This window comes from Natator depressus, chromosome 15 (assembly GCF_965152275.1).
Source record: "Natator depressus isolate rNatDep1 chromosome 15, rNatDep2.hap1, whole genome shotgun sequence".
NCBI lineage: Eukaryota > Metazoa > Chordata > Testudines > Cheloniidae > Natator > Natator depressus.
Window position 1 is genome coordinate 26,293,749 of NC_134248.1, and position 12,209 is coordinate 26,305,957.

The window sequence follows — 12,209 nt, forward strand, 5'->3', positions numbered from 1 at the left end:
CTCTCCTGTTGGTAATAGCTTATCTAAAGTGACCACTCTCCTTACAATGTGTATGATGATCAAGGTGGGCCATTTCCAGCACAAATCCAGGGTTTAACAAGAACGTCTGAGGAGGGGGGAGGGGGTAGGAAAAAACAAGGGGAAATAGGTTAACTTGCATAATGACCTAGCCACTCTCAGTCTCTATTCAAGCCTAAGTTAATTGTATCCAATTTGCAAATGAATTCCAATTCAACAGTCTCTCGCTGGAGTCTGGTTTTGAAGTTTTTTTGTTGTAGTATCACAACTTTCATGTGTGTAATCGCGTGACCAGAGAGATTGAAGTGTTCTCTGACTGGTTTATGCATGTTATAATTCTTGACATCTGATTTGTGTCCATTTATTCTTTTACGTAGAGACTGTCCAGTTTGACCAATGTACATGGCAGAGGGGCATTGCTGGCACATGATGGCACATATCACATTGGTGGATGTGCAGGTGAACGAAACTCTGATAGTGTGGCTGATGTGATTAGGCCCTGCGATGGTGTCCCCTGAATAGATATGTGGGCACAGTTGGCAACGGGCTTTGTTGCAAGGATAGGTTCCTGGGTTAGTGGTTCTGTTGTGTGGTATGTGGTTGCTGGTGAGTATTTGCTTCAGGTTGGGGGGCTGTCTGTAGGCAAGGACTGGCCTGTCTCCCAAGATTTGTGAGAGTGTTGGGTCATCCTTCAGGATAGGTTGTAGATCCTTGCAAGTGGATTTTAACAAAAGATTTGGCAGGGCAGAGGGCTTTTAGCACAAGGAAAGTGGGACCCTGTAAAAGAGAGAATAAAAAAGTAAAATATACTTCTGGTATATTTGCTCCTATAACTTGAAAATGATTTGGTTTTCAAAAGTGAAAATTGTATAGGCAATTCTCAATTAAATCCTTTTCTCTCACAGCTGTAATAGGCAAGATACATGTGGCTTGAAAAGTGGGTTTTACAAGCCGTAGCTACTTTTCATTGCATCTTATTTGAGCAGTTGGGTCAGTGCTGTGGAATCTGAGCTTCAGTGCCCAGAGATTTATGCTTAAATTCCACCTAGGATAGATGTAAGGACTGATGCAACATGAATGCAAATGGAGAAAACAACTTTTTTCCTGAACTGGAGAACTCCAATAGGAGCATTTGCTTTCTACCTTCAGATTAATTTCGGTTATTTTCATAGAATCATAGAAGAATAGGGTTAGAAGAGACCTTAGGAGGTCATCTATCCCCTGCTCAAAGCAGGATCGATCCCAACTATGTAAAGGAGCAAGGGCTTCCAGTTTAAAAGACAGAACTGAAAGTCAGGGGATCTGGGTTCCATTCCTGACTATGCCACTGACAGACCCTTTGAATGTGTAATTTCACCTCTCTGTGCTACCTCATTTGTAAAATGTAGATAACTAAAATTCCTTACTTTAGAGAGGCTGGTGTGAGGATTGATGGTTTGCAAAGCACTTTCAAGGTGTGTCATTGGGATGCAGGCTTTTTCTTATCTTGTACATGTAACTGGACTGAGTTATTCTGCACTAAGTGCTCCAATTTGTTTACTCCATTCATCCACCTAACTTCAGCAATGCCTAATTTATTTTAAATTCAGTTTATAATATATGAATTATTACAGGCTCTAGACAAATGCACAGTATAAAAAACAGTTCAGAATTTTAGAAACTGATAAATGTAACCTGTCTTTGTCCACCCAACCCATTTCCCCTGGTCCCACTATAAACCACCAGCACTTTCTTTAACATAAAACTCAGCAGAGTAGATGGCTTTCAGAATTCTCAGATGATTAATAGAGAATGATTGAATCATTCTCTATTCTCTGTTCAATCTCAGATGATTGAACCTTGTTTAGACGAATGAGGAAGCAAGTTCTGGATTTGAAGATCTCTCATTAAAAACGCCCTGCTTCTAATCTCCTCATGGGTAAAACAGGGTGCGGTTAGCTCAAGCATCTCACCCGTTACCAGCTGCTGTGCAGAGAGAGAGATCCCTGTTATCTTCACTGCAGCTGTCCAAGCTGTACTGGGCATCGCAGCTGAGAACAACATGGTTCCCACCAGAGGGGATTTTTTTTCCCTTTATAACTTCAGTTGTTGATGATTGTGAAAGTGAAATTGCACTGGAGGCATTAGAGTTCCTTCTTCAGCACCAATTGCAAGTCATGAAGTAGAGGATGTATTTATTTTCTTTAAGACAAGAGGGAAGCTTTTCAGCAGGCATTTAGAGCAAGCTAGAGTAATATATATTCTTCCCACAACATGAGACAACAGAGAGGACTCAAAGATGTAATGAAAAATAATTAACTAAAATGGGAAATTGCCATTTTCACAGTATCATGAGGCAGATAAGGGCTGAGAAAACACATTAGACACCATTTGAAGTGTCAAAGTTGTGTATAAGGAAAATTCTACTTACGATTATTTGATTAATTTAAAAGTTGCATACACCATTGCTTGCATCAGCTGCTGTATCACATTCCCCAAAATTGTACTGAAGCAAGTCAAACCATTTGCATTGTCTCCTCCTAAGCCAAGTTTCACTGAAATATTCTGTTGGGTCATTTATTAACTTCAATTTTAGATATGAACAGCATCCCTTCAGCACTCTTCTTAGTTTTTTGATGAGTATGTAAGCAGTGTGGGGGGGGCAAGTCCTGTATACTCTCCCTAATAATATTGTGTTAGAGACAAGGTATTAGAGCATAAAAAAATCACCTCTAGAGATGAAGGTAAAGCATTATCTGACTCATAGGCTGGTGATTAGTGATTTTCAGGCCAGACAGAAACTTGGATTATGAGTAGAATGATTAAATCCCTGCTCCCTCTACATCATTAGTACTTAGTCTTGGGAGTGCAGCCAAAAATGTAGAATGCAGTGCAAATATCTCCTTCTGTTTTAAAAACATTTTATTATGGATTTTGTGAATATAAAACAAAATCTCTTACGAAGTGGTGAGATCCTCAGAGGAAAGAACTAATTAAGGGAACACTGTCACAGTAAAAAAAATCTGTTTAGGAAGAAAACCTATTTTTTTTTTTTTATCTGTTACTAATCGCCTCTTAGAAAGCTAAAACATTTTAAGAATCTAATATATCTGTCTGCATTTAAAAGACACTATTTACATTTTGTGTTTCCAGCTTGGACAGTGAACATCTGTTTCTCATGTACCAGCACAAAACTGCAGTGTTTGGGGAATGCTTAGTTGTCTGGGGAAAAAAATACCCTATTTTATATTGAATTTAAAAAAAAAACTGGAGACAGTTTTTGGCTTTCAGAATTGCGTGAGTTCACTGTTGCAATTATATAACAGTGGTAGCAATCATGATTTGCATGATTATATTTTAATTAGACAGCGTCACAGGGTCAGATGGCAATTCAATCTTGATGGCCAAAAAGGGATCTGTTGTGGCATGGGTTGCTGTCAAATTGGGAGGGCGTCTCTAGTGGAGTCCCACAAGGGGCAGTCCTGAGTCCAGGAGTAGTCAATATTTTCATTAATGACTTGGATAATGGAGTGGAGAGTATGCTTATAAAATTTGCAGATGACACCAAGCTGGAAGGGCTAGCAAGCACTTGGGAGGACAGGTTTAAAATTCAAAATGACCATGACAAATTGGACATTTGGTCTGAATTCAACAGGATGGAATTCAATAAAGACAAGTGCAAAGTACTTCACCTAGGAAGAAAAAAGAAAATGCACAACTACAAAATGGGGAATAACTGTCTTGCTGGTAGTGGGTTATAGTGGACCACAAACTGAGTATGAGTCAACAACGTGATGCATCTGCAAAAAAGACTAGTATGATTCTGGGTTGTATTAACAGGAGTGTTGCATGTAAGACACAAGAGGTAATTGTCCCGCTATACTCGGTACTAGTGAGGCCCCAGTTGGAGTACTGTGTCCAATTCTGGGCACAATTTAGGAAAGATGTGGACAAATTGGAGAGAGTGCAGAGAACAGCAACAAAAATGATTAAAGTTTTAGAAAACCCTATCTTTGAGGAAAGGTTAAAAAAGAACTGGGCATGTGTAGTCATGAGAAAAGAAGGCTGACGGGAGTACCTGATAAGTATTCCAGGATGTTAAGGGCTGCTATAAAGAGGATGGGGATCAGTTGTTCTCCAGGTCCACTGGAGGTAAGACAAGAAGTGTTGGGCTTAATCTGCAGCAGGGGTGAGTTAGGTTAGATATTAGGAAAAACTTTCTAACTATAAGGGTCGTTAAGCACTGGAATAGTCTTCCAAGGGAGCTCGTGGAATCCTTGTCATTGAAAGCTTTTAAAAACAAGTTGGACAAATGTGTCAGGGATGATCTCGGTTTACTTGGTCCTGCCACAGAGCTGTGGGCTGGACTAGATGACTTCTCGAGGTCCCTTCCTTCCCTGCATTTCTATGGTTCTGTGATTTGATTTTGTTATGTGAACACTTGACCACTACATACTGAATTAAAACCATTGAATTTATTTCAGATCAGTAACTCCTGACCTGGGGTGGATTTAATATCGGGATCAAGAGGTTAAAAGTTCCATATTCCACCATCATCATGCCTCTGAACCACCGAGACCCCATAGCACAGTTTGCTCTTTTATCAGGGACTAAGAACTACAAAACATTAAGGAGAGATTATGTGTATCTTTCCTGAAAATCTTTTTTTACTCTTGTCATCTCAGTTGGTACCTGATCAGTTTTTCTTCTAGAAGTGGCAACACCTTCATAGACTCGAGCCATTTGCTGGCCAGTGTGTCAGTCACTGTTCTGGTGACTGTTGCAGTTTGTGTTGCAGTAGATTTCATCCAGGTCTCTTCTCCCATTTTTGGAAACTTTGCTTATTCCCTGTTTGGGAAAAGTTCTCACATGGAATTGAACCAGTGACTGTTGAATTCCTGAAGGCTTTCGGCATCTTCCACTGAAGTTCATGATTTGACTGTGTAATCGGTAGGCAAGTTTATCTGCATTTGTTTATTACATTTATTTGCTTCGAGAATATTAGTGTTCTTGAAGGTTAATAGGCCAGCAGGAGCAGAAACTCCTTTTTTGGGTTTTTTTGGGTTTTCAAAATCCAAAGGTCAGTTACAGTTAGGGAACTGCTCTCAAACACTATGTTCTGAGTTGGTGAAACCACTCTCTCTCCTTTAGTGTTCCAGAATAGAGATGACCAGTTAGGCTGAAATGATCATTAGAGGCCTCATCCAATCTCCCCATTTTTACGGGGGTTTGGATCAGGTTGTAAATATAGTTGACATCTTCATGGTGATTCCTGTCTGCTGTATGAAACTGAGGTTATCAAACTCATTTCACTTATGACCTAACAATGGACTTGAACTTTGCTCCCATGGAATGCACTGAAAGAACTAGAAATAATAATCATTGTCCTAAAAGGAGGATGAATTATTAATCTCTTTTGTCTTTGACTGGACTTTAATGCACTTATAAAAATACAGTAAATAAAATGTAAATTACATAAATTGGTTAACATTTTCTATCTTAATTCTAGTCTTAAATCACTCTTTGAAGAAGATTTAAACTGGATACAAGAAATACATTATAGTTATATTGGATTGTCTTCAAAAATGCATGTGTCCTTGTGACTTTTTATTAGAGATTAGACCTATTTTGGGTACAGATAAGTTAAATAAGAGAGTTCTGCCAGTTAGGATTTAGTTTATTAAACTATGCAACCATTGTCTCTTGAAAATCCATGTTACTCTAGAGATTGATATTGGATTGGCATATTTTCTAGTCCGACTTATTTTGTAGGGACTCTGGCAAAGTCAAGGATCACAGGAGAGTGATGTGTTAGAATAGTGAAGAGAGAGAAAATTGAGACACAAGTAAGAGGAAAAAAGGTATGTTTTCATCTGAGATTTGAAAGGAAATGAAGACTGGGGGAAGCTGTTGCACACAGCAGGTGCCGCAGAGCAAAGGCTCATATTAAAATTGATGAGACTGTGAAAAGATAGAAAGGAGGACACTAAACAAACAGAGGAAGAGCAAATCCACAAAAGATTTTGAAAACATAATAGGTAACTTCAAACAGGATCCTAAAATGGATGGGTTGCCTCTGTCTGCTCTAAACCCAGAACTTGGTGGCACCAGGAATGGATTTTGCAGCACTTCCCCAATGTGATATGGGATAATTCTTAATTTGCAGGCTCCTCTGTCAGTCATAAAGTTCCTGTAGCATTGAAATGTATCTCTTAGTACACCCCATTTCTGAGAATGGCAAGGAAACAGCAGTTGATGGGTGCCATGCTTGTTGCTTCCAGTGATGGTGCTGAAGAAATGTCGTCTTTAAAAAACATTAAGCATAGTAGATCTGCAGAGATTCATGTGTCTCAGCAAAAGCTGAGCATGGCAGCAAGGATTTACTGTAGAATTCAGTGGAGAATAAAGTAAAGATACTATGGAGGCGCTCGGGTAATATAGCAATAGATGCCATATAAGAACCTTAGATAAATAAAATAGGTTAAGAGTCTGAGTAAAATATATATTGTATTATCATAGAACAGGAAAGGTCTCCATATACAATCGCATTCATCTTCATTATTTGCTAATCCCTGAAACTCATATAACTACCCTTGGAATGTTTCTAAAATCTGAACTCAACTCAGAGAGCCTTGAGTACCTCGTGGAAATCAGCTTTGTTTTATTTGCTGAAATAAATGTATTTGTGGTTTCTGTTATTTAAAAGTAACCTCCCCAAATCTCAAAGCCTGCATCAGGTTCAGGGATGTTTTAGCATAAACAAAACTATAGTAAACTTGCTCATTTTCAAATATGGAGGGTTCAGAATACAACATATGGGGTCACTTGGGAACTGTTAAGTGCAATGACCATGCAGTTCTCTAACTATGGAATCAACTTAATCCTTTTAGTGCACTTGTTATCTGGTCTCTGCACCTGGTTCATTGCATGTACAGTACAAAACACTAGACAGGTTTTTTTAAAAAATGAAGAGAAAAGCAGAAAAAGGAAAGGAGAGAAAAACCTTTATGTGCTAGCGTAGAACCTAACATGGGTTAAAATATAGATACAACTGGCAGCATACAATAGAAGCCAGAATTGAAAGGTGGCTGGTTGGCTGTTGCTTAGCTGAGATCTGGTATCTGTTTGATTGCCACTGTAGCAGTCATGAGATTACTGGGTGATAATGTCAGATGAAGCCCTAAAAAGAGAAACAAAGGCGAGCTTAATAACCCAAAACAGCAGTGATTTAATATCTTCCTTTGGCAGGTGTGGAGCTTTCGGAGCTTCTGTATTAGCAGTGGCCACTGGGAAATTCTTACTCTAAGCCCCATATAGGTTTGCTCATATATGGTACTACTTGGCTTCATTAAAAATAACTGAGGGGATGGAGATGGACAGGTACAGGACTGGGAATTGGGCATTCCTGAGTTGTAGTCCCAGCTCTGACAACACACAACAATACGGGACAGGAAACACTTAAAAACAGGAAAATGTGTGACTATAAAACTGTGAAAAAATGTTGGCTTGAAACTGACTAGATAAAAGTGTGTCTAACCTTGTCTGCTCCACCTGTAATATGAGGCTAATACTTCATAGAGGTGTTCTGAGTGTTAGGTAGCTAACATTTATTAAGTGTTTATAACAGTGCTAAGCATTATCAGTGTCTCTGTTTCTCTATCCTTTCTCATTTCCAAGAAAACCCTTCACATATGAGCTGCTTTTTTTTATGGGCACCCCACCTTTGATAGTACTGTGGTTGTCACTAAACTTTTTGCTTTTGTAACTAGATCTAGTTTATTAAATGCAGCATTGCAAAGTTTAAGGGCGACAACTCTGCTGGGGTAGAGTAGAGTTAATATTGTCATGTTGTCTTTTGAATGTTGTTGTCCTGGAAGGTGATCTGGAGCTGCAAATATGAATGTGTACTGTCTCAGTAGAGCCCTTCAACATCCAAGATAGACAAAACCAAAAGCCTGCTAAGTGCCAGGTTTTAGACATGACTTTGGGTGGTCTCATTCCTGGGGTTGGTGGGAGGTGATGTATTTGGGTTCAGGGGAACTGTAGTAGGTAAGAAAAGTGTGTTTGGGTGAAATGAGTTGTGGTCCCAGTGAAATTCCAGAATGACGGGTATCCACATCACAAAACACATCCCCAGAGCTAGTAGCAGAGAGATAAAGGACTAGAAGAGCCTTGAAGACGGAACTTCCCTATCACCTCTAGACCTTTAGGCCAGGAGGGAGGTACGTTGTTAGGGTGGTGCATGGCAGAAGCTTGCTCTACCATTGCCTGAGCTTCATTTCACTGTAGTCTCCAGAACTGTCAGCCTGGCACTTTTATTAGCTACTATATTTGCTTTTTTAAAAAAATCACTGATTTTTTTGTTTGTTTGGGTTTTTTTTTTATTTCAGTGGGAAGTTGGTTTCACCAAAATGGAAGAATTTTAAAGGTTTAAAACTTCAGTGGAGGGATAAAATTCGTCTCAACAATGCCATCTGGAGGGCATGGTATATGCAGTGTAAGTTGCTTTTATGGTAAACGTGGTTGCATGCAACCACAAAATGTTTGAATCTGGCCTTGTATCTGGCCATGCATATAAGGACCTGAATGGACAGGAGATGAAATCACAAGCCCCGTTATGATGGAGAAACCCAAGCAATCTGCTGGTGGCCTAAATCCCTGTAGAGGACAGTCCTGAACTTCCACCCCATGACCAAACCATCCCCATGGTGTTCAACACTGCTTCGGGGCATTGCACCACTTGAAGCCAGGTGCAGTCTGAAATGGCCTATTCCCCACTAGTGTGTTGGAGGGGACTCTGGGAAGAACCTTGTTAAAATCCTGCCTCCGAGGTGGAGAAGGGATCCCTGAATAGCATGTGTGTACCCAACTGTCATATTTTCATTTCTGTTTCAGACCTAGAGAAACGCAAGAACCCAGTGTGCCATTTTGTGACTCCACTAGATGGCTCTATTGATGTAGAGGAACATCGGCGGCCTGAAGTATGTAAAACTTGAGCTGTGGATTTGATTATCTCTCTATCTCTCCTACCTCCGTTTAGATGTGAAGGCTCTGCTTTGGTGTCCTCTCCATAGTGAAAAATATCAACATGTATACTATATGGCTGCTGTTGAGCCAGATGTTATAAATCTACCTGTATAGGAATGATCAAGGTGCAGCCCAAGGGTGACTTAACAGTCCCTGGAGTCCTACTATGCAGCCCATGACTGCCCTCCAGTTTGACAAATCTAAGGCACCAAGGTGCAGCCTGAAGAGCCCATGATTCCTACACCTCAGAGCCTGTTTTACTTTTCCTCTCAGAGAGCCCATTTCTGGAGGTTGCGGAAGTCAGTGGGAGGTGAGGGCAGACTACCCTGTAGGATCAAGCTGAGTGGCTTTATAAAAGCTTTTTCAACATTGTTTTTTAATTTTCTTTGCTCACCTGAATACAAACTAACAAGCAATTTCTAACCCTGTCTTGTAAACTGTAACCGCAACTGAGTGCGGTAGGTCTGTGCATTTTCCTTTTCTTTTATTGTATTTTATTATATGCAAACTATTTGCAGCCCTCTGGCTGCTGTCCTGTGAGGCCCAGGACATTTCAAAGTTTTTGGTTCTCTCATGTACTGCATAACCTTAGATTGGACTCAAAATGCATAAACCCTCTGTTGAACCTACAGAGCAGAAGCAGCAGCAGAAATGGGCTTCAAAAGCATACATGAAACTGTCCTAGTATCTGAAATTTTTGAAAAGCAAAGTTAGGCTAACCCTTTAGGTTGAGGCACAATCCAGTCAGATTAGGTGGAGTTAAGTCTACCTCAGTTCTTGTGAACTTGCCCTGTTGTCCTTGGTTTTACAGTACTTGTGGCATGTTAAAGCCCCACATTCTGATCCCATTGTTGTCATTGGGGTACCACTGCACTACATATGGCTTGAAGAGTAACGTTTCTCCCAGAGCTTTGTTACTTGGCTTTTATTGTTTTGTGTCATTCCTTCACAGTCGTTGGATGTATGTGTATGTTGATACTGCCTTGGAACTTTCTATTTTCCCACTCACTCCAGGCGAGGAGTTTGTTTTTTGTTTTTGTTTTCCAGTGAGTACATTTTATTTCATAGTTGTCATGGTGACGGGTAAGCCTATAGTTTTTGTATCTTGGCTGATGAATTTTCATTATGCTTTTGCATGGCTGTGTTAACATGAATAGTATCTTAAAAAAAGTTTCTGAAACATAACTTTTATTTTTCCTTTTGTACTATATTGTCTTTGCAATTGGTTACAAGTGATCCAAGTAATGACATATTGGTACTATTATCGAACATCATCACTTTTTATTATATGTGGGGAAGATTAAATGGATCCTGGGTTGCTCTGCAGTAGCTGGATTTAAGCACATTGTGTCGGCTGCGTTATGAGGTCAAACAGAATTAATGTACTTAACTTATGGCTTCAGTCTGCCTGAAAACTGTGTGTGACTATTTAATGTTTGTGTATATTTCCTCATGTATTTTGTTTGTTGTCAGGCCATTGCAACAGAAGGGAAATATTGGAAACGAAGAATCGAAATAGTCATCAGGGAATATCACAAGTGGAGAACATACTTCAAGAAAAGGGTTTGTTTGTTTGCAGCTGTGAAAGTATTTTGACTGGAATAATTGCTTTTTGATTTAATAGTTGGACTTCTGATGTAACTTTTACTAACCCATGCAAAAATGTTGGAAATTCAGTTATACCAGTATAAACATTGGGTCCGCTGATACATCATAAGAATAAATTGATACACTGGGTCCAGTCCGGCAACCCCATGTCCTGTGACTAGTCTCTACTCAAGATTGGTCCAATGGGGGCTAGAAAATGACTTACATGAGTAAGGACTAATCACACGAGTAGGGGGTTGCAGAAACAGGTCCTTTGGGAAGTACAGGCGCTAATTTTACTTTTTAAAATATTCTATCTCTGCAGTTACAGAAACACAAAGAGGAAGACCTTTCAAGCTTGGTGCGGGTAAGTAATTTTTGTGGAGGCAGTAGCAGCATCTCTGTGTATTGAAGTTGTGATAAGTAGCAAAGGTGTACTAGCATGACAGCTTGCAGTGATTAAAACCTAAAGCCACGCACTTAGCTTTAATGTTTATTATGAAGAGGGGGCACCTTATTTTGCTTAGAATAAATTGTATAATAGAGAGCAGTACAGCTTTCCCCAGCTTAAATCAGATTGGGTGGAAGTCTTGGTCTAGAGTGCTATGGCATAAGAAATGAGAGTGTGCAGGCCAGCTGGCCAATCAGGGCCACCTCTTTGCAGTTGGTCACATGACAGCTTGTTATTGAGTTATAACTGGCAACATAGCCTGCCTTGCGGAATCGGGAAAGGATGTGTGTGCTACAAGTAGAAAAATACATAGCAGAACCAAATGAGTCCCTTTTCTGTGCTATTGTAGCCAAGTAGTTTGGTAAGCTTCAAAAAAAAAGGGGGGGGGGGGCGCCTAGATTTTGAGATGTTTAAAAGCGTCTGTGTTTCAAATACCTGGGACAAAAAACAGTCGTGTGATGGAGCCTTCTTGGTGATCAGTTTATGCCCAAAGAGAGCATTTCAGACCTTCTGTCACTAAATGTAAACCCAGCCTGGATTCATTCTTCATTATATGCCCAGAACAATCCCCAGGTTCACAAACCATTCAGCAAACCTGGCTAAGATTTAGATAAACCTCAGGATGTCATGGTTCTGGCTGGAAACTTCACCAGTTTCAATTGAGTTTTGCTTTGTGTTTGTTAGGGTTCATTAAAACCCAAAAATCAGTGAAATTCTGGATGCAAAATCCCACTTATACCCAAAAAAACTAAAAAGTATTTTCAAAGCCACTTTGGTTTTATGCAGTTCTAATCATCAGCTGGAATTGGGAAGATATTTCCCCACAGAGTCTAGTGTTGTGCAATGATATATTTCACAGAGGTTTTATGCTAACTTCCAAAACATCTGGTTTGTGACATTGCTGGAGGCAAGATATTGAACTAGATATACAAGTGGCCTATTCCGGTACACGCAGAAATGGGATGCCACTCTAGATGAACCATCGGTCTGTTTGGTATATAAAAGTAGCCAGAGTAGGTGAACTGTTGGTCTGAGCTGATGTGGCAGAGGGTAGAATACCAGACTAGATTGACTGTTGCTCTGTTCCATGTGACTGGAGGCAGGATGCTAACAAGTTGATCTGATGCATTTTGATGACTTCTATAGA

The 12,209-nt window shown here is 39.9% G+C and overlaps 1 protein-coding gene across 1 annotated transcript in view; it reads left to right on the forward strand.

Annotated features, from left to right (window-relative positions):
- Positions 1-12,209, forward strand: part of MLXIP (MLX interacting protein) — a 67,177-nt gene that overhangs the window by 29,795 nt on the left and 25,173 nt on the right. The window contains exons 2-5 of the mRNA XM_074972775.1: positions 8,388-8,494; positions 8,893-8,978; positions 10,498-10,587; positions 10,937-10,978. Coding sequence (XP_074828876.1) covers positions 8,388-8,494; positions 8,893-8,978; positions 10,498-10,587; positions 10,937-10,978 — 325 coding nt within the window. The remainder of the gene's footprint in view (positions 1-8,387; positions 8,495-8,892; positions 8,979-10,497; positions 10,588-10,936; positions 10,979-12,209) is intronic.